The sequence below is a fragment of the Cucurbita pepo genome, chromosome LG14 (genome assembly GCF_002806865.2).
Source record: "Cucurbita pepo subsp. pepo cultivar mu-cu-16 chromosome LG14, ASM280686v2, whole genome shotgun sequence".
NCBI classification, from domain to species: domain Eukaryota; kingdom Viridiplantae; phylum Streptophyta; class Magnoliopsida; order Cucurbitales; family Cucurbitaceae; genus Cucurbita; species Cucurbita pepo.
The window spans coordinates 7,110,372-7,137,743 of NC_036651.1; the positions used below are offsets into that span (position 1 = coordinate 7,110,372).

At 37.0% G+C, this 27,372-nt stretch overlaps 5 protein-coding genes across 6 annotated transcripts; 2 read left to right on the forward strand and 3 right to left on the reverse strand.

Annotated features, from left to right (window-relative positions):
• Nucleotides 1-64: 64 nt before the first annotated feature.
• LOC111809921 (IRK-interacting protein-like) lies at nt 65-1,750 on the reverse strand. The gene is made up of 2 exons (XM_023696393.1): nt 1,523-1,750; nt 65-1,430 (listed from the first exon to the last, which is right to left on the reverse strand). The coding sequence occupies exons 1-2, from the start codon at nt 1,592-1,594 to the stop codon at nt 96-98; spliced, it is 1,407 nt and encodes a 468-aa protein (XP_023552161.1). The 5' UTR covers nt 1,595-1,750; the 3' UTR covers nt 65-95.
• Nucleotides 1,751-6,054: 4,304 nt separating this feature from the next.
• LOC111810555 lies at nt 6,055-8,986 on the reverse strand. Its single transcript, XM_023697272.1, has 7 exons — nt 8,781-8,986; nt 7,913-8,307; nt 7,627-7,796; nt 7,462-7,542; nt 7,286-7,361; nt 7,111-7,200; nt 6,055-6,492 (listed from the first exon to the last, which is right to left on the reverse strand). The coding sequence occupies exons 2-7, from the start codon at nt 8,283-8,285 to the stop codon at nt 6,317-6,319; spliced, it is 966 nt and encodes a 321-aa protein (XP_023553040.1). The 5' UTR covers nt 8,286-8,307; nt 8,781-8,986; the 3' UTR covers nt 6,055-6,316.
• Nucleotides 8,987-10,252: 1,266 nt separating this feature from the next.
• On the forward strand, nt 10,253-14,657 carry LOC111809786 (peptidyl-tRNA hydrolase ICT1, mitochondrial). Of its 2 annotated transcripts, none has more exons than XM_023696212.1 (8): nt 10,253-10,682; nt 13,026-13,085; nt 13,179-13,261; nt 13,610-13,674; nt 13,767-13,800; nt 13,970-14,040; nt 14,139-14,242; nt 14,338-14,657. In XM_023696212.1, exons 1-7 carry the CDS (start codon nt 10,388-10,390, stop codon nt 14,227-14,229), a joined length of 699 nt encoding a protein of 232 aa, XP_023551980.1. In that variant the 5' UTR covers nt 10,253-10,387; the 3' UTR covers nt 14,230-14,242; nt 14,338-14,657. The 2 variants fall into 2 exon arrangements, with proteins under 2 accessions (XP_023551980.1, XP_023551981.1); XM_023696213.1 differs by having other exon boundaries at nt 14,356-14,652.
• Nucleotides 14,658-16,406: 1,749 nt separating this feature from the next.
• LOC111810728 (putative transferase At4g12130, mitochondrial) lies at nt 16,407-19,065 on the forward strand. Its single transcript, XM_023697487.1, has 5 exons — nt 16,407-17,082; nt 17,574-17,827; nt 17,962-18,060; nt 18,335-18,493; nt 18,589-19,065. Exons 1-5 carry the CDS (start codon nt 16,610-16,612, stop codon nt 18,834-18,836), a joined length of 1,233 nt encoding a protein of 410 aa, XP_023553255.1. The 5' UTR covers nt 16,407-16,609; the 3' UTR covers nt 18,837-19,065.
• An 820-nt stretch (nt 19,066-19,885) lies between these two features.
• On the reverse strand, nt 19,886-23,698 carry LOC111810898 (probable LRR receptor-like serine/threonine-protein kinase At1g34110). Its single transcript, XM_023697733.1, has 4 exons — nt 22,990-23,698; nt 22,661-22,921; nt 20,867-21,730; nt 19,886-20,593 (listed from the first exon to the last, which is right to left on the reverse strand). Exons 1-4 carry the CDS (start codon nt 23,417-23,419, stop codon nt 20,124-20,126), a joined length of 2,025 nt encoding a protein of 674 aa, XP_023553501.1. The 5' UTR covers nt 23,420-23,698; the 3' UTR covers nt 19,886-20,123.
• Nucleotides 23,699-27,372: the final 3,674 nt, after the last annotated feature.

Genomic DNA, 27,372 nt, shown 5'->3' on the forward strand with positions numbered 1-27,372 from the left:
CTAATATTTATTTATTTATTTATTTTTAATTATGGACACAAAATTGAAATAAAAGAAGAAAATGAAAATAGAAAGAAATAATTTCATTTTGAAGATTAATTATTAAGATTAGTGTGGTACCTACACATAACCTTACACTTGATCAACCCATCAAACGCATAAAATCCCGGCGCCACCATTATTCTCACCGTCGCCGGAGCCAGTTCTCTGGCTTTCTCACCTGCAATGTCCTCCATGTAAACGCCGTCGAATCTCACGCCGGAATCCACTCTGAATATTGGCAAGCTCGGATGAACGGCGTTGGCGAGAAGATGAACGAGCCAAACGCTCTTCGCTGCCATGAAGAACGCCTGCAGTAGCGGCTCCGGCCATGCTCTGTTCCACTCAAGCATCGCAATAATGTCGCTCATCTTCCGGTCGCAGAATCTGCTGAAATCCTCGCTGAAATGCCTCGTTCCTTTGCCTAAAACTTCCTCCCAACTCAGCCGGTGGAGGCGATTGAACGACGCGATGTTCGATTCCGTCCGATCCGAAGGATTCAGGATCTGATTCGGTGAGTTCTTCTGAAACCCTATCGATTCGAAATCCTCGAAGAATGCTCTGTTTAGAATCGCTTCGAGATGGAAGATTAGTGAGGTTTTACTGTTTTTCGAGAGAGAGATTTTGATTTCGTGAGATCGGAGGAGGAATTGAATCCTCTCGTAGATTTTGCCTCCGATGTGATGGAGTTGCATCGCTAGTGATCGGCTTAACTGCCTCACGGACGATCGCGATTCGGAAACGGATGATAAGAAATTCTCGATGATTTTGTCTGAAATCGAATCGCTGTTCGTTGGAACTTCTAGGTTAGGGTTTCGCGGATTTGAAACGCATTTATAGAGCTCGGACTTCAAACTATGGCAATAGATTTCGAGTTTATTGAGTTTCTTCTCCAATTCCGCCATGGAATATTTCAGCCTCGAAGCTTCAAGAATCGCTTCATCTCTTTTCCTCGTCGCTTCAATCAGTTTATGCGAAACTTCGCCGAAAGCGATTTTCCACTGCTCTTCTCTCACCGCCCAATCCCCTCCTTCCTTCATCGATTTAGGGCTTTTTCCTGTCAACGACGACACAATAGATTTCAATATTCCATTAGGACTCGCCATTGAGAAAAACTGCTTAGCAACGCCATTGTAATCCACCGGAACCACAGAGAACTTTTCTCGAGCATGTGGCCTGCACTTGCTGCAGGACACCGATCCACCGCCGCCGATGGAAGCCACTGACTCCAAGCGTTTCTTGGTGGAGCGTTTGGGAAGAATCTCATCTCCGCCGTGAGAATGTAGGTGGAGCGGCGTCGGGTGGTGCTTTGCTCCGGCGTCCGTACAACTACTTGGGGTTGCTCTGTTGAACTCATCTTCCTCCTCTGTTCTCTCACTGTTTGGAACGATCTGTAAAACAAAGAAAGAAACAACAATCAAATTTGGATTCATGTGTTCAACGATTCAAAGAGATTATGAAACGAATTGAGAAAGAGATTTACAGAGAAGAAGGGAGACGATTGGTAATGGTGGAGAGGCGGAGACGGAGAAGAAGAAGGAGTGATATTTTTCATTTTTTAAAAAAATAAATTAATTTGGGTTTTCCGTTTTTTCTGAGCTTTGGAGTTATATTTATATCTATGAACTCTGAAGAACAGTGTTTGAGTTTGTTTGTGTTTTTTGTTTTATTCTTTGTTTTGTTTTTTATTTTTTATTTTTTTTTTCATCCTTATTTATTATTTTAGATTTTTTCTTTTAGTTTCGAGTCCAGCGTTGACATTTTTTAAGTCGGGTCAATTTGACCAACCCAATTCGACCCTTGAAAATGTGAAAATTAAGAATATTCAACCTTTGTAACTAAAGTTCGAGATGTGTACGGCCCACATCCACTGCTAGTTGATATTATCTGCCTCTTTCAGACTTTCCATCAAGGGTTTAAAATGCGTTTGCGAGGGGAAGGTTTCCACACCCTCATAGATGGTGGTTTGTTCTCCTCTCCAACCAATGTGGGACATCACAAATATAATATATATTAGAGATAAGTACGATCTTTTTAAAATAATAAAGAAACTCCGACAATCCAACTAAAACCTAATCGTAGGTTGGGTTGGGTTGTGAACTCTACCTCGATTGTTCAGTTACCAACTCAATCCGTCCAAAATTTTGGGTTAATATAAAAAGTTTTCCCAACTCAACTAACCCAACCCGTGTATACCCGATCAAGTGTGAATTTTAGTAATTTTTTATAATTTGAAGAATTTTTGTCGGTTTAAAGTGAAATATTAAATAGGTCGGGAATAACGTGCATTAACGTGCCTCAATCCATAAAATTATAAATTTACCTTTTATCTCTTATTATTTATGTTCGTTATTTCACAAATTTCTAAAAAAAAAAAATTGTTTTTTTAGATACTCTTTACTTTATGGTTTACTTCTTTTTATCTCTTTCTGTGAGCTTTTTTTGGTTTTTTCTCTTTGTCCTCTTATTATTTATTTAAAATAACATCAACTTCTTAATATTATTAAGATAAATTAATAAAAGATCGTTCAATTAAATTAAGAGTGTATGTTCCCGTGCAAATCTCAGCAATCACTTGTTCTGATTCTACATATTGATCGTTTTGAACTAAAAGTAAACTTTTGGGTGGAATAGTGACGTTATGTATAATATCCTCACTCTCAATAGTCAGATACAAGTCTATATAACATAAAAACGCAGGATGCCCATGACGTGTACGTGTGGGATGAACCAAATCCTCATTGAATTTTATTTTTCCATTAGAAGGAGCTCGTATATGTTCTGCAGTCCCCCCTGTGAATACTCCGCCGGTATGAAAAGTTCTTAATGTTAGTTGAGTACCCGGTTCTCCAATAGATTGACCCGCAATAATACCTACGGCTTCTCCCAATTCGACCAGGTCCCCGTGAGTAGGACTTCGTCCATAACATAATCGGCAGATCCAAGATGTACTCCTACAAGTAAAGGGAGTCCGAATAGATATCGATTGTGTTTGAAAGGTTATGAATTGATTGATAAGTCCCATTAGTTTCCAAAGAAAAATCGTTAATAATTTGTTCAAAAAATATACTTAATTTTCGAAAGGGTATCAATAATACCGTTTAAATTTCTAAAGTGTTTAAAAAGTTTGAGATAATCTATAAGGTGTCGATAAACGGTTACTTTTAAAATTTCATGAGTATTTTTTAAATCTAGTACCGTCACTTTTCAAAAAAGTTGAAAAGTATTATTGAAACTTTGTAATGTTCCCGGGTGTTTTTGAAATACTATTAAATTTAAAGGTATTTTTGAAATAAAATATTAATAATTTACGTCCAAAATAAATGGGAGTCCAACTCACTACCTTTTGAGATTTTGAGAAGAGTTGCTTTTTGGAGAGCATAGTACGATGAAAGTTGTAAGTTGTGTTCGGGGGGAGTTATTGTCTATCGTTGACCTCTATGGTAGAATCAGTCGGGGACCTGAGAGGCGGTGGTTTACCCTGTGGCAGACGTCAGCGGTTCGAGTCCGCTTATCTCCAACTCGTGAACTTAGCCGATACAAACCTATATGGATAGCACTCCATTTTTTTTGACTCGACAGTTCGATCTATGACGTTCTAAGTGTTGACTTGAAACGTCAAAATTAACTCCGAACATACCCTTTACAGGAAAACGGGTGAAAATACGATTACGTTTGACTGAATTTTAGTTGCATAGGACAAAAATTAAGAGAGGCAAAAGATGCAGAAGACTTTCATAAATGCCTTTAGGTCCAGACTTTGATAGCCACTCACCAACCCTATTTATTTCTCTCGTTCGAATGCTAAAAAATGTTTAACCCGTTCGTCGTTTGTCTCTCGATAAATTTTCATTGCAAGTTCAAAATTCGTATGTCACTAATAATTCTTACAATTTTTAATATAGAATCACCGGTTTCTACGTTGTTCCGACACTTTTTAATAGTCTCTTGAAACAAAAAGTCTCTATCTTCGTTAAAGGTTCGGGGAGAGAAAATAGGAGACATCCTTCCGTTGTTCTTAATGAATGTCCCATTTAGAAATCTACACGCTTCTAGAGAGACGATTAGAGAGAATAATGAGATGAGACTTGTCTCCTCGACACCCGTCTTGAGAGAGACAAAAGTTTTAAACTTGAATAGGTTAATTAATGGGTATCGAATTTTTTCCACTTACGAACTTCAACGTGTGTTGTTATATTAAATGAAACGAAAAGAAAAATGACCAAAGTTGGGATGAGAAGAACGATCATTTCAGCTAAAATTTTGTGAAATTAGTCGAACTTATCATACTGTTAGGCTTTGAATAGTAGAAAGTGAGCTACCCTAATGAATATCGTCATCTCGACCCTAAAAATTTTAACAAAAGAAGAAAACGTGGACGTATCGGAGGGAATGAAGAGTCGATATCGTCGTCTTGTCCCTAAAAAATGTAGCCAAACGAGAAGACGGGGAATCGGGAGAGGCATGTGAAGATAATAAATGGAGGCAATGGGGAAGGTGAAGGAGGGGAGTGGCATGTTGTGGCCTTCAAAATGGAAAGGGGTATTACCGCTGACCTATGCCATCTAATGTTTGTCTCTCTTAATTTATTACACATTCACGTGTACTTGTGTCTCTATTCTTCTTCACCATTTTCCTTCGCTTTCCCTCTCTTTATTTCCCTCTCAAACCCTAAACCCTTTGTCCACTACATTCCGCCTTCAATTTAATACAAATCCCGCTCTTTCCCTTCGCTCGAATTGCGCTCGTTCGAGCAATATGGTAGTTGATAGAAAATCACTACGAGGGAACTTGTTATTTGAGTATCTTAAATCAAAACACTTGTTTAAGATTTGAATTACTTTATAAGAAAGATCGATCGTTTTAAGCTTGAATGATTCTAAACATGCTACCTAAATCATCGTACAAAAACTTGCCCCTCGAGTAAAGGAAAGGTAAGAACAGTTAGTTCTAATGATAAGAAATCACTCTAAGGGAAATTAAGATTTGAATTGTCTTATTGATCAAATATCAACGGGCAATAATACTTGTTTGAGATTTGAATTATTCTACCACCAAGATTGATATGAAATTAAGATTTGAATTGTCTTGTTGATCAAATATCAACGGTTAAGAACATTAAGATTTGAATTGTCTTGTTGATCAAATATCAACGGTTAAGAACATTGTTTGAAATTCGAATTCCACCACAGACCATATCAAGCTTGAATGATCAAAGAAACATAGTCATTAGATGAAAGCATAAATACTTTTGTTACTTGCATATTTCAGGTCTCCGTTCAAGTCTCTCTTGCAAAGATAACATACTTAGTTTTATATAGCCTTAAAATGAAAATAACCTTCCCGCGACTTTCTATAGCCTCAAAATGAAAATCATTAACCTTCCCGCGACTTTATATAGCCTCAAAATGAAAATCATTAACCTTCCCGCGACTTTATATAGCCTCAAAATGAAAATCATTAACCTTCCCGCGACTTTATATAGTCTAAAAATGAAAACCATTAAACTTTATATCTTATTACCATAATTACCATAATTAAAATTAATCACTATGTATACTATTTGAATGTAACTACAAATTGTGCCATGAAATTAAAACACACATAATAATTTGAACAGTCTTTTAGTTCATATTTGTAATCTTCTAAAAACTAACACTACTTAAAAAACAAAACAATTGATTAAATCAAATTCAATTTTGAATTTGCGAAATAAAAACTTTATTTAATAATTGAAAAGATTCACATCTGAAAATTTTGAATTCAAAGATAATCCTAAAGATCATGTATAGTCATAAATTCAAATCATAATCCAAAACACTCATCCTGCCATATATAACCAGTTCTCCTAGCAGTTTTGATCGATTTAAGCACTTTTTTTTTTCAATTTTCCCTTCCTCTCTCAACTCCCTGTTCTTGGATACCTACATACATGATCATTTCTTACACGACACGTTTAAACAACGCCAAAAAGAACAGCGTCAACAGCAACGGGCCCTAAATATAGTCAGTATCTTAATTCAATCTCTAAAATTGGCATTTTTTTCTAATAAAACCACTCTCAGATTCATCAAATAACATCAGGAGAACTGCTGGTCGTGAAAAAAGATAAGATGAAATACTCGTCAACAGAAACTATATCGTTCCACAGTATATGCAAGGGGTAAGTAATTATGAACTACACACAGATAAGGGCATGAGATCCATCTGAAATGGAAGAATGGATTCGCAAAAGAGGCATGAGATCGTTCTGAATCCAGTCTATAATTTTGTAAGTTTAGGCACTCCTGTACCTTGCGTCTTTCCTACTCCTGTTCACTTGCTGTGCGCGCGAGGAACCCGGGTTACTCCAGCCTTCCACGGCTGTCCTTCCAGTCACTTGAGGATGATGCTGAGTGGAGGGAAGTGCCAACCCACCTCTGCTTGTTTGACTGTTTTGGCGAATGCCACCAGCTGTCCATGGGGTGGAATGAAATTAGCATCATATGCACTTGCTAGCACCCATCATAAAATTATAGGCAGCTATTTGGTTCCATAGTGATAGTTTTGCAGACTAGTTTCCTTAAACTGTTTACACTTCGTTACTAAAAGCCACTAGGGAAGAGGCTTCTGTTCTTATATTTTCACTTATTCTCCTAAACATATATCAGTTACAAGAGGCAAATGGTCAGACAAATGTTCCTGTGCAACTTAAAACTAATAGAATTAGGAAAGATTTTAGTCAGCCAGACGCACTTGTGACCAAAAAAATACCATTCCTGTAGATTTCTGATCTCATCCAATGTTTGGTGGGCACACAGTTCCCTAACTACCATTCCTGTAGATTTTTTCATTCAATAACGAGCTACTTAGATTATATTCTCCCGTCTTCCATTTGGGTAATTTGCTTAAACCCATCCACCAAGTATTATAAGGGTATTTGGTCATTTGAACCTTCAAGTCCTTTCATTGTATAAACCATCACCATCATGAGCCTAAGTACTAAAGTTCTACGAAATAAAAGTACCGGTAGGAAGGCAGACAAAAGAATCAGATTAAGTAAAACTTGATCGAAGTTGTATTAGAAAATACCAATACTATCAAAGCCGTTTGTACTCCCAGGCCACCCAGGCAAACTTCCTGCATTCCTTGCCCAAGCATTTTCGAAACCGTCTAGCTCATCTGTAGATTTACAACATAACGCTGGCCATCGTACGCATCCAGTTTACACCAACACAAAAACAATTGGGCATGAATAGTTACATACCTCCATTAAGATTATGCAAAGTTTGCATGGTATCCACCTTACCATCAGGGTTCAGTTTCCTTGTAACTGAATGACCCTAAAAGAAACACATTCACAAGTTGTATCAAACAAATAATTAACGGGTACAAATGGGAGGATATTAATCTCAAGGGGTCAAATCTTTTCTTCGTCGATACCTTATTATGGAGTCCTCTTGAAACTTTATGGGTTGCCTGTCTGCTTGCCGTATCAGCTTCCTTGCTTTCTTCAAAAACCACCTATTTACAAAAAGAAATAGACAAATGAAGAAAGAATTCTTCCTAGAAGAATCAACTCCTTAATGGCATTTAAGTTTCACTTACACCATCACTTCCTGCCCTTCTTGTTCTTGATGAAGTATAATATGTCCCATTCGAGCTTCCATAAGTTACAGAGGAGCTCTGAAATGTGAAGCTATTAGTTGGAGGTCGGATATGTCTGTGATTTGATCCACTGTGATGATCCATGCGCTGCAACTGTCTTTTCCCATTCTCTGTAACAACAAGAAAGGAAACAAACAGTTCGGCATTACAGATTGCAACTGAAATGCATAAAAGCAAGCAAAGAAAGAATGACAAACACAACAATCCAGACAAGTCTCACACTCACCTTCATCATCAGGGTCTTCAACAAGAGGCTCTTTGGATGAATTCTTTGGATTTTTACTCCCGTTTCCTGCTTCTTTTTCATCATCTGAATTTATTTCCTCAATAATCGGGCCTCTCGGCCTTTTAGGCTCGGGGGCCTGATGATCAAGGAATCCAGATGGATGCATGCTTGCAAAAGGCATTCCAGGACCACCAGAGAAGCTCGAATCAAACATGCTTCCAAATGGACTTCTGAAGAAAGGATCATCAAATGGATCCCTTCCGCCAAAGAAACCAGAAATTAAGCTTCCTTGACCTGGAAAGCTTCCAAACCCAGCAAAGGGGTCACCAAAATCAAAAAATTCATCACTGCCCCCTCTGCTCTTTCTATGCATCGTTACAGTTCACAAAAGGACCCTTGAAGAAAGACAAGGCATGATAATCAAGAACTTAAACCAAGCCAACGAAGAAAGATTCAGCATGATCGGCTTGATATAAAGGCAAAGCTCAAACTAAATAATCAAGCAACTCAACGATAAGGAAAATTCCTCCAGGATTCTCCTAAATCGAACATAATTGATATTGATGCAACAAAAACCATAATCAAATTAAATAAATAAAAAAAACATAAAATCCACCATTTCCACTATATATAATCAGACTAGCAAAAGCGATAACAAAAACTGAAATTCCGAATAAAAAACCAAAAGAAAAATAATAATAAACAAAAGCAACCAACAACGAATAACACAGCGACAAAAAAAACTCCTCATACTTCCAAAGAAACCAAAGCCAAAAAAGAACCGTAGACATCAAGATGAACAGCATTCAAGTTTTACAAACATGTCAAACCCTAGATAATCCGATCCTGTTAAAGAGAGAAGCGGTACCTTGAGCGAAAAAGATACGTAGAAATTCGCAAGCGTTCTACAAAATTACTCCGGTAGACTAAAAAAATTCAAACACGATCGCCTCCACGAAATTTCCGGGAGCAAGAATTTCACGAAGGGAAAAAGGGAACCCCGGAGATTCACCGACTGGGAAATTGAAGGCCAAAGAAAAACGAGAGAGCGACGTTCGTCCTTGAAATCGATGGTTCCAGATTTGATATGGTGGACACGTGTCGGTACTGAATGGTTTGGCGTATCAAATCAGAATAATGGGCTTTTTTGTTTGGGCCGAACTCGGCTGTTAAATGGATCAGATGAAAGCCCAAAACACAAATTTGTTCCTAATAAATTCGGTTAAATTACATTAAAGTCCCTATAGTTTCAAATTTTTACCTAATAAATTTTGTATTTCCAATTTTGATGATTAATAAATCTTAATTTATTAAATATTTTTTAAATTTATGTATTTAACTAACATGAATAGGAGCGTACACACACGGGATTAGGTTGGGTTAGAAAAATCTTTAAGACCGACTTGACATTTTAGATTAGTTAGGTTGAAGACCCGAACAGCTTAAATAGAGATCATAACTCAACCCCCGATCTCTTTCAAAAATCAACGTGTCCTACTTCAATTTCTAAAATTGGCAATTTTACAATTCACATTCAGAGGCTAAATCTGTACATTACTAAGAATTCGAAAACCGGATCTCTCTCGATCTCAATTGAGACTAGCCCCATTGGGGGAGGCTTGAGAGAACCCATCCCCCGATCTCTTTCAAAAATCAAGGTGGCTCATCTCGCTCGAGAGTGCTTCTTGCTCAAATTCTCAGGCTAGGGCTCGTCTACTGTAGTATTACACCAACTATCGCTTCTGGTTCTAGGTCCACAACCATAAATTTGCGCAGTACATAGTCTATTTAAACCTAAAATTGTTTTATGAACCCGCATAAGCCTAAGAGTTATCGATTGATCTCACCTTTAGCTAAAAGCAGCGACTCTTAAATTTTTAATTTCATCAAATTATACTCTAAACCGTCAACTTCTCCCTACCCAAGGTTATATACTGTGAGCCGTTGTTATTTCTCTCTTGCTTGCTTATATAACGCCTCTTTCAAAAATCTCTCTGCCCTCATTTTCTAAAACCTTCTCTTAAAATCGAGGCTAGAGGCTCGAGTATACGTCGCTTGGCCGTAGGCGACGCAAGAACGAATTGGCTTAGCTCACTTGTCGTTGGAAAGTGAGTGCCGCACAATCGCAAGTCCACTGCCATCAAAAGTGCGATTGTGACAAGATGTGTTTTTACTCATTTTAATTTCCTTGAATTTTAAATTTTATTAAAGGAATAAGATTTTTTTTTTTAATTATATTTAGAGATAATATTTATTATTAGGTTAAAATTAAAATACTTTAAAATATTTTTTGTTACGGAATAAAAAAAAAAACCATATTTTTAAATTTTGCCTAAAAATGGAGAACCATTCATTGTCCGGTGCTGTGTTCGCCGTCAGCACCAGTGGTCGTCGTCTTCCCAGGCTCAAAGCCATTAGAAGCTGTAGAGGAAGGTCATCGCTGCTAACTCGTTTTCAAGGTACCTTGGAGAAAGAATGGCGGTCATTAGAACCACCACAAACATGATCCTCAGAGAAATCCTTCATTCGCAACCCTATTTTCCTCTATCAGTACCCCCAGTCTTCCCTGCTACTTTGAACAATTCCAATGCCGCTTTGCGATTCAGGCTGCGTGAGATCAGTTTTGGTCGTGTCATATGTGCCGCTTCGGAGTCGTCCGGTGCCGGAGGAAAGGTATCTTCCCGCCTGTCGCAGGTTCAGCAGCTGTTGCAAGAGGCGGAGGAGCGCGCTCTATCGGCTGACGTCGAACCCGCCCCGAAAATCACTCTCGGTATGTCCCGAAAATCACTCAATAATCTATTGTTTAAAGTGATTGTTACTTTACTGAGTCAATTGGTACATGTGGTAGTATAATCCCCTGAGATGTAACGTGTATGATTGCTAATTCAAGCCAGAGAGACTACTCGTCGATATAGGTTCACTTTTGTCTATTTTCTCTAGCCCTAAATTATCTGAGTGTAAAGTAGCTCACATCCATTGAAACTGCTCGTAGCTACTTTGAAGAAGATGAGCCTTTTGTCCAATGGATGTTGAATCACTGAAACTCCCGGATTTTGTTCGGTTTGTGACATATCTTCTAAGAATAATTTACTGAACCCTTGTGGAATCGCCTTGAACCCTTGAATGTCCTTTTCCTTTCTGATTTTGATTCCCGTAAATGCACTCACTTTCCTTATTGTTTTTCTTCTGATCCTGGGCCGAGGCCTTGCACTTCACTATGCTGCGTGCTTTAGAAACATTGGTTTATAGCTAGGCTTGTTGCACTTGCACATGGGAGAACTAACACTGTAACAAGGAAACATGATGTTTAGATGAAGTTATTACAGGGCTTTACTCGATTTCAACCAATAAAGAGAGAACTATTAAAGATGGTTTGGATAATGCTAATGCTTGTTGGAGTTTGGGATTAAGAGAAATATTAATGAAAAGGAGCTTGAAGAATGTCTCTTTTTGAATTCTTGATTGGTGATTTCAAGCTGAATGATATGGATTATGGCAGGTTATTGAATATGGATTCCCTCTGAACTTTCTCTAGTGCATTTTCCATTGAGAGACAACAGAGTGGTTGCCAAAGAAAAAAGGTGTTGTCTGTTCTGTTGCGAGCTCAGAGAAAATTTTCATTTCATTCCTCTGGTTTTCAGTTTGTATGTCTGATTTTTCATCAAACAATTTGCAGTTTCAAAGAGATTTTATTTAATACACTTTCTTCCTCTTTCTAAAGAACTCTCTCTAGTGCATCCATGTATAAACATATATAGGGTGAAATGCTAGATGCTAGAGTCTTAGTAAGAGCCTTTTTACATTCAAGTGGAGATGGAAAATCCACTGGAGTGTGATTTTTTCTTTTGGAATTTTTACATGGAAAGCTAAGTACTTTGGATGCAATAAAAAAGAAGAACCTAACTTGTTTATCTCCTTCTAGGAGCTATTTTAATCACAATTATATTGACATTCAAGGAAATTGAAGATGCTTTTATAGCTCCTTTGATAATGGAAAGGAGTGTTATGACTACGCTTCAGTTGTTGCAGAATTGCAAAGGTACAAAAAGAACAGATGCTCGTTCACAAGAAAAAGGAGCTATTAGTGGCAGGAGAATTTCAGCCAATCAGTTTCTAATTGGAGAAATGGTAATTAAATGAAATTGAGAGAGAGGAAGCCGGATGATTTGAGAAAGTGAGATAAAGATGTGTGTTACTAGCATTTGTGGGTGAAAAGTGAAGACCCAAATGTTGGTTTGTCAGAGCAGAAAGACATTTTTGGTATCATCATAGTGAAAGAGAGAAACTTTGAGGCTAAGATTAGAAGATTAGATAGAAAACCATGGTATGTTCCTTCTGCCCAATATTATAGACCAGTGCGGAGCTGGATTAGTTCAAGATATTCTTTTTCCTATTCTGTTGCTGTACAATATAAATGGATTCGTGCACCCAAATAGGAGAGGGGTGTGCACATGATCATTGGAGAGATTGTGGATTTGATGCAATTTTATGCTCCCGTAGGGGGCGATACAGGGGGAGGAGAATTTAGAAGGGGACTTGATCAATGAGTTGGAACTTGTAATATGAGGTAAGGATGTTGAAGCCAATGGAACATGGGGAATCTGAATTAGCAGATTGAGTAGCATATCTCAAGGCTACACAGATGGGGAGACTTTAGCTTCGTTTTGTGGGAAAACACAAATTATGTTATTGGTCACACCACCTCCCCTTCGCTTTAGCGACTTATTTTACTGGATTCTTGACTTCAAAAAAGTTCAACCTCTCCTTCCTGTACTTTGTTCTGAACTACCTAAAATGAAAATTCTTTTTCTTGTAGTGCTTCACTAAAAGTTCTCTCCTCATATAAAACCCAAGTCATTTTCCTTCCATTGCAGCAAAACACCAGTCAGGTGTTCAAATCATTTATTTCTTCTCGAATTCTTTATAGATTTAATTTCTCAATCAGTCTTGTCTACAATGGAGATGCTAGGAGAATTTTGTTGATAGAACACCACAATTCTTTTGGCTAATATATCCTAAAAAGGGGAAGGATATTCAAATTTTTTGTAGTTTCCTACCCTTAAAGGAAAAAGATTCTCTAATCAGCAATTGCTATTCTTTTCCTGTCCTTCAGATCACGTCACTGTGAATTTTGCAAGAAGTGGTGGCCCTGGAGGTCAGAATGTCAATAAAGGTCAGTTTATTTTCTTGGCTCTGATTGGTTTTGTTTCTACTTTAGAGTTGCTTTTTTCTTTATGAGGTATCATTTCTGTAAATGATAGTGCAGTGAACACGAAGGTTGACATGCGCTTCAATGTTAAAGATGCATATTGGCTAAGCGAGAGAATCAGGGAAAAGATTATGCAAACGGTTTGTTACTTAATTTTCCATTACATATCTTTCCTCTCCTTCCCTCGAATTAAAGTGCTAAGTTTTAAAAAATTTCCTTTCTGTCTTTCAAAACCACACAACAAGGAAAGTACTTGTAAAATGCAGCCATTTTTATCCCATTTTAATACAATTAGTATGGTCCCGGTATGAAGATGAAAGCTTATTGCATGTGTTTTTTTGTGTACAATTTATAATGTGTTCCCTTGTATGTTGCTAGGTAGGCCAAAATAAAATCAGAAGTGGTTCAAGTGTTAATTAATCTTTCGTCACGATATTACTCGTCTCTTTCTGTCTCTTTCTCGACATGAATATTGCTTCGCTGAACAGGAGAAAAATCGGATCAACAAGGATGGGGAGCTTGTAATTTCATCCACTAAAACTAGAACGCAGAAGTAAACTTCTGTCCTCGTCCATCTTCCTTATTTCCTCCCATGTTTGTTCTACCAAAAAGACTTGTTAACTTTTCTTCTCTTCATTTCTTCAGGGGTAACATTGAAGATGCCTTGGAGAAACTTCAGGTACTTTGCCTTCCCATAGGATCCTTCTCTTCTTGTCTATTTAATAGCGAATATACGGAAAGTAAAATAGTCTATGGCCATTTCTTGGAAGGTAGATTCTTCATTGTGCTGTAGTTTCTTAACTGAATTTTAATTTCCAATAATGGGGTTGTTTCTATATGAAAATCAGGCAATAATTGATGCTGCTTCTTATGTCCCGCCACCTCCCTCAGAAGAGCAAAAGAAGAAAATTGCTAAGATGTGAGTTCTTTCACTTCCTTAGCCACTTGATTTCAAAAAGTTTATGCATCTCCCATGACGTATTTAATTGTGAGGTATTACTTTTTGTATTTGTTAAGGGCTGCCATTGGAGAACAGAAACGCCTTAAAAGCAAGAAGGTCCTTTCTGACAAGAAGGCGTTTCGAAGGAGTCGAGGCAGTTGGGATTAACCACATTGCTGCTGTAATGTTCATCAACATTACAACTTCGTACTTAACCGACATTTCCTCACGAAAGTTACTAACTTTCCCATTTTGTTTTTTTGATTGACTTCTCAGCTTGCTATTTTAATTCAGGAAAATAATTCAAGATTTTCAAAAAGAAACCATACAAAGAAAAACCTGTTAGAAGCAGAGGAGAGGACTAGGACTGGAAGATTTGCTTCCTATCACAGGTGATTTCTGGAAATTTGCTAGAAATAGGTATAAGATAACTTATCTTTTTATTTGATTTTGGTGCATGATATATTTGAAGCACCAGCTTATATTAGATTTTGTGGAACTTCCCTTCTGTAGATGCGAGGACATCGACTCACAGTGTCTCGTTTCATCAATGTATGTTAAACTAATATCAATTCAGCTATAGCTTGTGTTTATTAGCTTTGTTGATGTCATGAACATGCCTAAGTTGGTTCATTTTCAAAAACCACGATATGAAAAATAAGTAATTTTACCAGGAAGTATAGTGTAGTCAGCTAGTTGTATCTGAGCCCTTGATTTTTTTTCTTCTTCTTTTTGTTGCTACATAAAGGAACTTTAATCAAGATGGCTTTGCCTTATCTGTTGGAGATGGTTTGATTATCTAATTTTGGAAGAGTCTAGTGGCTTGGGAAGGATTCTGTGTGTTTCTTTTCCTAAACCTTGTTACTTATAACATGACGTAACGGCTCAAGTCCACCGCTAGCGGATATTGTTCTCTTTGACTTTCCTTCAAGTTTTTAAACGTGTCTATTCGGGAGAGGTTTCTATACCCTTATAAAGAGTGTTTCATTCCCCTCTCCATTCGATGTGGGATTTCACTATCCACCCTCCTTCAGGGCCCAGCGTCTTCGCTGACACTTGTTTCCCTCTCTAATGGATGTGTGATTTCACTATCCACCTTCCTTCAGGGCCTAGCGTCTTCGCTGTCACTCGTTCCCCTCTCCAATGGATGTGGGATCTTACAATCTATCCCCTTTTGGGTCCCAACGTCCTCGTTGGCACTCGTTCTTCTTTCCAATCGATGTGGGATTTCACTATCCACCCTCCTTCAGGGCCAAGTGTCTTCGCTGACACTCGTTCCCCTCTCCGATAGATGTGGGATCTTACAATCTATTCCCTTTTGGGACCCAACGTCCTCGCTGGCACTCGTTCCTCTCTCCAATCGATCCAATCGACGTGGGATCTCATAGTAGAGATAAAAAAGATTTGAGATAATAGTGTGAATGAGAGGTAGAGCTTTGATTTTTGAAGTTTTAGAAGTTTTAGAGGTTTGAAGTGACCAAACTAGTTCAAGTTAATTGAATTTTAGGTTTTACAGTTATCTAATTTGAACATTTCATCTGTCGCAAGATTGCAATAAAGTCGGTTATACATTCCCCAAGGAAAAATCATAGGTTAAATTCAAATACAAGGTCTAAAATTAGAATACGTAGAATATTGATATATCTTATTTTGTTTATTTTTTAGTACAAAATGTTGAGTCTTGATTTCATTTATTTGGATTTGAGTCGTGTCTGTATAACTCAGTTGTTTCTTCTTCATCTTTGGATAGTCGGCTTATACATATCAATATCAACAACAAGGTCGACATCGAGTGAACTTGATGATAGTGGTTCAATTTTCTTTGAACTAACCAGATGTAGAAATGCTCCGCCTTTTTCATTGTGCATCAAGTTTCTAAGCTTTAACAAATGAATAAAGCTAGGATTGTATTAATATCTTGAAGTTGATGAACGTTCTTACATGTCTCTAAATTGAACGTTCCCTTCTCATTTTCTATTTTATTTAAATTTTAGTGATTGTTAACCATTATTAATAAATTTGTCACTTAATTTTTAAAAGAGGAATTTATTTTGTTTATAACATCAATTTTTTTTATAACTATTTTTAAATCATCATCTTTTTGAAATATAATGCAAAATTTGTATAATTTTATTAAAAACTATTTATTTTAGAATAATTACTAATATTCATTACTAATTAACTTAAAAATCTAAAATTTAAGGTATATTATTTGTAATAAATTTATTAATCCATTAAAATTTAATTAGTTAAAATTATTTTAATAATTTAAGTTAATAATAATAAACAAACTAATAAGAAATGTAATAAAATGGTAACGCTTTGAAATAAAACCTGAAACATTGCTTCACTGAAGACTTTCATCGAACACACGCCGAACACAAGCTCAGATCTATCCGTAGTGATGCAGTTGGGAGCAGAGGCGCATATACGTGGCGGCAAGTTCATACCTCCTCTCTAACACGCGTCACGTCTTCCACTTCGATCCCCCACAGTTCCTATGTTCCTCTGATTTAAGCCCTCACAATTTGCTCAATAACCCCACAAAATGCACCCTTCATTACCCATTTTCAAGTTCTGCAAATTACTCGTCAATGGATGCACAATCCGCCGTGGGTTTTGCTCATCGGATACCCAATCCCACTTCAGCCACGCCGCCGGGGCTATGGCTGCCCATTTGAAGTCTCGCTCTGTCATTCGGTTTCGGGGTCCCGACACCGTCAAATTCCTTCACGGTCTGTTGACCAATGATGTGCGGCGGTTTGGGGAACCTCCGGGTGAGAAAACGTCGTCGTTGCCCACCCCCAATTTGGCGCCGGTGTCGGTTACGCCTATGTATGCGGCGATGTTGACGCCGCCGGGGAGGTTTTTGTATGATTTGTTTTTGTATAGGCCGCCTAGGTCTGAAGAGAAGCTTGATCGTACTGGCTCTGGGCCTGGTCCGGCTTCGGATGAGTCCGTGGAGTTGATGGCTGATGTGGATTCTTCTGTGTTGGATGAGCTTTTGGTGACGCTGAAGAAGTGAGCTCTTTGTTAGTTCCTTTGCTTAAACTGTTCTTTGTTTTGGTTCAAATTGTTGATTTGTTTGCTCCTTTTTGGTGTCAGTGATGCAATTTTGATTGTGTTGTGATTGAATTGCTAAGTTTCTGGTTCTCCTTGAGTTTGATCATGTTTACATACAAATTTCTTATGCAATGATCATTACACATCATGATAGATATCATTTAAGTTGAAGAACTTGTAGCGGGATACACTGGGATTCTACTAGACCCAAGTTTGAAATGGCTTGTTTGAGTATTCAAATCATGTTCATCAGGGTAGACTGGATATCGTGTTTTCAAATAGATGTAGGTTCTTGGAAAATGACCATGAAAGCTTGACTGAAGCTTAGGCATTGAAATTTAGGACCAAAACAAGATATGAACAAGCAAGAAAGTTAAATAGGATTTAAACCTATATTGTAACGACTAATCGTCGTCCTATAAACCCGTCTTTCCATTACTGTTCTACAGATACCGTTTAAGGTCGAAGGTTGATATTGAGAATGTGGCAGAGGAGTTTTCTTGCTGGCAACGCTTTGGTAAAGAGCTCTCTAGAAAAGCTTCCTCTGCAGAGGAACCAGAGGCTGCCAGTGTTGGTTGGGGTGCTAGTGCTGATCCTACAGCAATGTCGGCTTCGCGTGGGGAAGACATTGGCTGGCAATGGTTTCGAGATCCAAGATTGGACTGCCTTGGTTTCAGAGGCGTTTTTCCATCGAACGGGACACGTATGTTTCTCTCATGCTCTGAAGGGTCTTATGAGTTTTTAGTACTATGAAGTTTGAGTGGACTATTCATTCATCATATATGGTTTCTAGCTAAGATTCTTCTGATAGTGTTCTTCTGGTTGTATTTGTTAAAGCTCCTCTTGTTGAGGCGGATAAAGAAACCGATGAAGATAATTATGTAATGTGGAGACTAGAGAAGGGCGTTGCAGAAGGTTCAACTGAGATTCAAAAAGGTTCGTTTCGATATCTTAATACTGGTGGCCAACAAGTCATTTCAATGCTCTAGAACTCTGTATCTTGCAATTTATAAACCGAGCTCGTTCTGGTGTTACTCTGCTAGTCGATAGAATATACGATACACCGATCTCTTGTTCATTGTATTTGATGGGTTCTTTCTGTTTTGGTCTGTGGTTTGATTTGTTTTCTGCTGCTACGTTGCGCCGAGTGGCTTGTGAATCTCGAATTCTTATGCGCTTTTGGTTTGGATCTTCTTTAATCCTTGTAAAGGTGAGGCGATCCCCCTTGAATACAACCTGGTGGGTCTAAATGCAATAAGTTTTGACAAAGGGTGCTATGTCGGGCAAGAGCTTGTAGCTCGTACACACCACCGTGGAGTTATCCGAAAACGTGTAGTTCCTTTGAGGTTTCTAAATGACAGAGGGGAAGGTAACCAATCTTTCACGAACTGTTTCGAGCTTTTTCTAGCTTGAATCTCAATTTCACAACCTTGTTAAGTAAGCAACTCCTTGATTATCTTTCAGATGTAGAGCAGAAAGTATCAACTGGGTTGGAAGTAATCAACTCCGCATCCAGCAAGAAAGTAGGTAACGTGATTGCTGCGGTCGGGTGCCGTGGACTCGGTCTCTTGCGCTTGGAGGAAGCGTTCAGAGGATCACGAAGCTTGGCCATTCAAGGGCTCGAGGGTGTGACGGTTGAAGCCATTAGACCGGATTGGTGGCCGGCTGAATGGTATCAAGAGCATCAACAACACAATACTGCTGTTGCATAGATTTAAGGAACTGCTACTCGGTTTGATAAATCCTGCATAGGTAACAGGCATGGTTGTATTTATTGTTAGCTACCTTACTAATAATTCACAAGTATGAACCTTAAGAACTTTCAATATTACCTCTCGATTTTGAATCATATTTGTATTCAAACCCAAATCTTATTTCTTGAAATTGATATAGGATTCAAGTTTTGTTCGGCACGCTTATGTATGGGACAAGATTCCCGCACGAACATCTTTCTTATTTAGATCAAGTCTGTGAGTTTTGGTCAGAGTTTTGGTGTAACAGCTCAAGTCCTCGCTAGCAGATATCATTCGCTTTAATTTGTTACGTATCGTCGTTAGTCTCACGGTTTTAAAACGTGTCTATTACGAAGAGGTTTTCACACTCTTATAAAAAATGTTCCGTTACCATTTCCAACTGAAGTGCGATCTCACAATCTACCCTTTTGAGGGTTAGTGTCCTTGTTGGCACACCGCTCGACGTCTAGCTCTAATACATTTTATAACAGCTTAAGCTCATGCTTGTCCATTTTGGTCTGCTATGTATCGTCGTCAGTTTCATGGTTTCAATACACGTCTACTAGGGAGAATTTTCACATCCTCCCTCTCAAAGCGATATCGGATCTCACAATCCACTCCTCTTGGAGGTCAGCGTCCTCGCTAGCAAACACCCTTGTAAGAAATGTTTCGTTTCTCTCTGTCTCACAATCCACCCCTCTTGGGAGCCAGTGTCCTCACTAGCACATCGCCCGATGTCTGGCTCTGATACCATTTGTAACAACCTAAGCCCTCACTTGTCTGTTTTGGCCCGTTACGCATTGTCATTTGTGTTACGGTTTTAAAACACGTCTACTAGGGAGAGGTTCCCACACTCTTATAATGAATGCTTCGTTTCCCTCTCCAATCAATTTGGGGCCGTTAACCTCACGGTTTTATAGCGCGTCTACGAGAGAGAGGTTTCCACACTTTTATAAAGAATGCTTCGTTCCCTTCTCCAACTCCAACCTCCAACCGACACGGGATCTGGTTAAAGAGGAAAACAGAAATGGGAAGAGAATTAAGTTATCTTATTCTATATAATTGAAGGATTAAAACTAAAAGTAAAACAAAGTGCAGTTCTAAATCAACACATGTTATTATACATCAATTTACATCCTCTTCTTCCTTATCAATCTTCATCTCCTCATCTTTCAGTTCCAGCTTTTCTTGAGCTTCCAACAATGGAGGCTTCACCGTTCTCTCCCGGTGTCGTTCTTGAACGAGTATCGATCTCGGTCCTCCTAATTAAAGTTTGGTCAGCTCCTCTATCAAATCTTCAATGGCTGGCCTGTTGATGGGGTTCTCATTGGTACATGATACTGCAAGCCTTGCTAGCTTTCTAGCTTGGGACTCCAAGAAATTCCCCTTTAGACGTTTGTCGATCAAATCGTCGAATTCGCATACTTCGGCTTCCAACAGAAGCGAATTAGTAAGTTTTCGTGTCCCTGAAAGAATTTGGAGTATGACGACACCGAATGCGTATATGTCGCTCTTCTCTGAGAAACGACCGATCGTAATGTATTCTGGTGCAAGATATCCCATGGCTGCACTCGTTTTGAGAGATGAAAAGATAATGTCATCCGCTAGAAGTCTAGAGAGACCCGAGTCCGAGATCAATGCATTGAACTGATGATCAATCAGAATCTTCTCAATGGATATGTTTTTGTGAACCATGGCAGGTTTATTTGCTTCTTCACGATGTAAATATGCTATCCCTGTTCGGAAAACAAGAAACGGTCTTAGAATCGATAACAAATATTGTTCTCTCTGGGCTTTCTCTTAAGGGCTTCCCCTCAAGGTTTGTAAAAACGCGTATACTAGGAGCAGGTTTCCCCACCCTTATAAAGAATGTTTCGTTCTCCTCCCAACCGACGTGGAATCTCACAAAAAAACGGTCATTGAATAGTCTCGTAGCATCGATCGATATTAATGAATCGAAGTCGAAGCTTTTACGATGAACAACAAAGGGGGAAAGCAAAGAAGCAAACCTTTTGCAATTCCATTGATGATAGAAATTCTCTTCGACCAGTCGAGAACATGGCTGCTACCATCTCCGACATCTAGATACCGAGACAAGCTCCCTCTCGAGGCAAAATCGTATACGAGAAAGAACTCACCTCGACCCCTAGAACAACAAAAGCCTCTCAAACTAACAAGGTTTTCGTGTCGTAGAGAGCTCAGGAAGTTCAACCCACGAAGAAACTCGGCTTCATCAGACTTACAACTAGTCATATGAACGCTCCTAATAGCTACCGAAGATCCATCCTTCAAAACTCCTTTGTAAACCATTGAAAAACTACTTCTACCAAGCAAGTTAGCTTCAGAAAAGTACTGAGTAGCAGATTCAACCTCTTCGATATTAAAAATGAACTTACTGAAGAACTTAGACAAGCCCAAGCCTTTGATTCCATCAGCCAATGAATCCCATCCATGGGAATACTCAAGACACACAAGCGGGGAAGCGCTTTTCGAGTAGCATTCCCGAGCCTGATCCGAGCCGAGCCGATTATCGCACGAAACAGATGAGCTACCGACCTGTTTTCGATGACGGTACCAAAACACAGTGAGAATCACAGACAGCAGCAGAGTCATGGAAACAATAAGAACAGCAGAAACAATAGCAATTCTTGGAACTGTTGTGGGCTTTGAGCAATGAAGTTGATAGCAACTGGCATTGTGAAAGTCAGCTGATTCAGGTTTGTTCTTGTTTGGTTCTGATAGAAATGGCTGAAAACCAGCTCCTTTGATGTTTTCAGTGTCAAAAACTGTACAATTTCTCACTGAAACAAACCCGAATCCGCATAAATTTGGATTGTTCTCTCCTTGAAAGCCTTCGCTCAGTCGCTTTAGACCTTCAAACAAAAATGTTAGGAATCGTACAACGACGCACACTCGATTAAGATGCACAAAGAACAGGAGAGAGTCAACGGACATATCGATCAAGATGAACAATAACAGTACACACACTCGATCAAGATGAACACAAAGAACAGGAGAGAGACAATGCACACACTCGATCAAGATGAATAACAAAGAACCGGAGAGGGACAATGCACACACTTGATCAAGGTGAGCACAAAGAACAAGAGAGGGACAACGCATACACTCAATCAAGATGAACAACAACAATGTACACACTCGATCAAGATGAACAACAACAATGCACACACTTGATCAAGATGTACAAAAACAACGCACACTTGATCAAGATGAACACAAAGAACATGAGAGAGCCAATGCACACACCCGATCAAGATGAACAACAATAGCGCACACATTCAATCAAGATAAATAACAACAATGCACACACTCGATCAGGATAAACACAAAGAACAAGAGAGAGACAACGCACACACTCCATCAAGATGAACAACAGCACACACATTCAACAACAACACACACTTGATGAACACAAAAAAACAAGTGAGAGACAACACACACTCATCAAAATGAACACAAAGAACAGGAGAGAGACAATGCACACACTCGATCAAAATGAACACAAATAACAAGAGAGAGACAACGCACACACTCGATCAAGATGAACAACAACAAGGCACACACTCGATCAAGATGAACAACAACAAGGCACACACTCAATCAAGATGAGCCCAAAGAACAAGAGAGAGAAAAATTCAAATAGGAATATTGGCTAAGGTTCTACTATAAATGATCACGATCAGCCTACATGAATCGGAGGGCCGGATTCCTTCCAACAATCCTCAATAAAAATAAAAAAAAAAACCAATAAAAAAGAAGAAACAGAGAAAGGGAGGGATTACCAGAAGGGACATGGCCGGAGAGGGAGTTGTTCCTGATATCAAGAACTTCCAGCTGAGGAATTGCAGCAATTTGGATGGGTATTGTTCCATTGAAGTTATTGAAGCTCAAATAAATCCGTTTAAGCATCTCTAAGCTTCCTAAAGACATGGGGATTTCACCGCTCAATCTGTTGTGCTGTAAAGCAAGAACAGTTAGTTTCTTCAATGATCCTAACCGATTTGGTATATTTCCACTCAATTCGTTGCAACAAATCTGCAAAACTGCACAATTCAAACCTTTAGATTCTCTCTCTTTCATGGATATCAAACAAAACAGAAAATCAACAAACCTTGAAGACTCGACATATTTCCGATCTCTTCCGGGATATCGCCGGTGAGGCTGTTAACGTCGAGGTAAAGATCAGCAAGTTCATTCAAGCTCGAAATCTCTCTGGGAATCTCTCCGGACAAATTGTTGTAATGCAAGAACAGTCCCGTCAGACATTTCAGCTTCGCCACCGCCGGCGACACCTTGCCGGAGAGCCCACGTCCCTGCAACGATATGTTCGCCACTTTCCGATTCTCGTTGCAGGCTACGCCGTCGAAGCTGCCGCCGCAAGGGTCGCCGTCGATCGTCCATGACCTTAATACTCTGTTTTCTGGGTCTAGAGATTCCTTCAGCTCCATTAACGCTTTCAATTCAGAATTTCCATGAACAAGTTGAGAAGATGAAAATACGATTAGACAGAACATAAAAACAGGGGAATTCACGAATCCCATGAATGTTCTTGGATTTTTTCTGAGATTCAAAGCCCTCTATGAAGAACCCATATAGATTTCAGAGAATTTCTGGGTTTTCAGTATGAATTTCTTCTTAAATTTGTCGATTAAGTTTAATTTTCTGAACACTGAAGAAGAACAGAGGAACAGAGCATGGAGTCGAGAGATTCAAAAAGGAGGGGTAATTTGGTAATCTTACATTGTGGGTTTTTAGTCGTGGGAGTTGCTAACGAATTCACATTTGGATTTGGGTTTTGATTTGAAAGGTAAGAGAGAAGCTAAAATTACTGGGGTTGTGATGGCTGTGAGGGCTGTGATTTTTATACTGTAATTCTAGCCGTTGATTTAAATTTTATATTGTGACGTGGCAGCAATCGAGTGGTTCAATTTTGTTGTAGATGCGCTCTCCGGGTGCCAATTTGGTAAATGCTGTGAGGAAATTTTTGGAAGTGACTTCATGGCTTAGTCAATTATGATGTAATAAATAATAGTTAAATTATATATATATATATATATATATATATTGCATTTGAGTCCTTCAATTTTTAACAATTTTACTCCTTGAATTTTTATTTTACTTTCAACTTTGCATTTTGGTCCCTCCCATGTCAAATTTTCGTTAGTAGTCAAGTAAAAATCCAAATTTTAGGGACTAAAATGTAATTTACCCTAAATAATATTGATTTGAATAATCTATCTTAATGTTGGTTCGAAGTTTAATTTTCTTTTTGTTAATTTACAATTTAATCCCTCAACTATAAAAAATTTATGTTTATTTGGTTTTCGAATTCTAAAAAATAGAAATAGGTTTCTTAAATTTTCAACTTGAGATTTCATGTCGTTGGAAAAGCTTGTAAGGGTGTGGAAACCTCTTCATAACAAAGCCGACAATATGTCTGCTAGCTGTGGGACTATTACGTCTACTTCGGTCTATTTTTTTAAAATAAAAATAAATTAATCTATAAATGGTAAAAAAATATTATTAGTGGGCTTTCATGAAGAATAGTATTATTCAATCATTTTAATTAAAAGCTTAAATTTACCATTTATTGAAAGTTTAATTAAAAAAATTGAATTATTCAAAATAGATAGACTAAAATAAATTAAACTCAAATTATAACAATTTAAATAAAACTATAATTTAAGTTATTATAATTTAGTGTCAAAATTGTGAAAATATTAAATAATTTATATTTTTTTTAGAAAAAATATTCCATTGGCTCATTTTACAGCTCATTATTTCTGTCAGACAAAGTTCAACTATTGCCAAACTTTTTAGAATTCTTTTTTTTTTTTAACATTCTAACAAATAAATAAATAAATAAATAAATATATATATATATATTTAAAGTTTTAATATAATATTTAAATTCTTTCCTCTCTTTCAAATGGGTCCCTAATGTTTCATACATTTATCTTTTTGTCCCTGATATTTCATACATTTTTATTTTCATTCATCAATTTTGAAATATTTTTATTAAATGGTCTCAACATAAACAATTATTTTAATTGTTACAATCGATTCTTTTTATTATTCATTTAGCAAAAGTTTAATCTCATTATAAATTTTTTAAATCTAGCATTTTTCTTTCAAATAATTCAAAACTTGATTTTTTTTTATTTATATATAGATATTTATTAATTAAAGTATTCTTTGATAATCCTTTGTTTTTTAAATTTTTTAAATTTTTAAAAATTAAGCTTATAAATATAGTTTTCAATTTTTTTTTTTTTTAAATTTAGCTAAAAATTCAAATATTATGTTAAAAAAAATAAAAAATAAATAATAATAATTAGTTGGACAATGGAAATCAAATTTTATTATATGAAAAAAAAAATATTAATAAATAATAAGTTTTTTTTATAAAAAAAAAAACAAAAAAAAGTGGAAAAATGTCTTGAATTGTGGAAATATCAAATGAACTTTTCACTATGAAATTAAAACAAAAAAACAAAAAAACAAAATTTAAATTATATAAAATAGTTTTGAATTTTTAAAAAATTTATTATTTGGCTATATCTTATACCATAAAACCTTAATTATGGTTCTCCAATTTGTTTTAAAATTACATTTAGTTATTAATAATACATTTTGTATAAATTAATTAATTAGTTTATTAAAAAAAGTATCTAACATTTATTTATTTATTATTTATTTTGAAAACAACCTAACATTTCATTGATTGGTTGAAATTTGACTTTTATTATTATTATTATTATTATTTATTTTATAGATATTCTAATTTATCATTTCAAAAAAATTAAATTTAAATTCAAATATTTAATATTACGAGCATTTGTATTGTATAATAACTCAACTAGTTGAGCCGATAGATATTCGATTTTATTCATTACCCTTTTCATTAAAAAAAAAAAACTAAAATTTTCATTATTATTTTTTTTTGGCAAAAATTCACAGATAATAGTCAAGCCCACCACTAGCAGATATTGTCTGATTTGGCTCGTTAACGTATCCACGTCAGCTTCACAGTTTTAAAAAACGTCTATTAAAAAAATTGAAATAAACGTCCAACCACATACATTAGGAGAAAAAGGTTGGAGAGCCTCCGGGACGGGAACGACAGTAAACCATCCACTTTCGAAATTCATATGGATCAATCGATCTCGGCGCCCTACCAAGTTGCTTTCATATAGTATGAAAAAAAAATATATAAAACTATATATGGAGACAAATTTTAAAAATATTTAATTTTAATTTTCCTTTATAAATTGTTTATAAAAAAAATAAGAATTTCCCTTTGTTTGTAACATCAAGAAAAATATTAATTTAAAATAAAAATTATTGGCATATTTATTATAAATTAAATTTTTAAAATTGCTAAAAGTAGATATAGAAATGATAATTCTATATATACAAATTCCTCCTTTTAAAAATTATAAAATTTAAATTTTTTAAAAAGAATTTTAAAAGGAGATATTCCTTTTGAGTAAAATAATAATTATTTTTTTAATTGAAATTATAAAAATAATAATTAAAAAAAAGGGTAAAAAGGACAAAAGTTGGGAACTTTGGATTCTGTTTGTTTATTTGAGTGGAAATTAAAGAAAAAGCACAAAGCTAAGGGAAAGTTACTTTACAACCAATTCTCTGACGCCAAACTCTTTTTAACAAACCTCTTTCAAATGGAACCATGATTTGAGGGGCAAAATTGGAATGAAAAATTGGACCGATCCACGATGACCCTTGTAACAGCCCGAAGCCACCACGAGTAGATATTATCTACTTTAACACGTTACGTATAGCCGTCAGCTGCACGATTTTAAAACGCATCTATTAGGGAGAGATTTCCACATCCTTATAATGAATGTTTAGTTTCTCTCTCCAACCGATGTGGGATCTCACAATCCACCCTCTTGGGAGCCCAGCGTCCTCGTTGGCACAATACCCAGAATCTGACTTGTCACTACTAGTAGATATTGTCCGCTTTGACCCACCGATGTGGGATCTCACAACCCTTTACTCCGACAACATTTAAGGTTCCTCAAACAATGTGATATCTCGCATTGTGATGTCTCACGTTGGTTGGGCAAGAGAACAAACCATCATTTATAAAGGATGTGGAAACCTTCCCCTAGCAGACGCGTTTTAAAGCCTTGAGGGGAAGCCCGAAAGGGAAAGCCCAAAGAAAACAATATCTGCTTGCGGTGGATCTGGGTCGTTACACACACCGAGTAATTCCTTAACCCTTTCCCTTCAGTGTAACTAGTTATTTCTAACCTCAGGACCAAATTAGTTATTGGGCAGTCAAAATTGTAACATATGTACCGAAAGGTTGCTTTTGATAGAGTTGTGTTGGATGAGTGAAAATAGTTTGATTCAACATTTTTTCAAGTAGGACGATTAATTTTATGTTCAATATTATAAAATTATAATAATTATTACGGTTTGAACCCCTACAACCTATTGGAAGACTTCACAACTACTAGGTCAC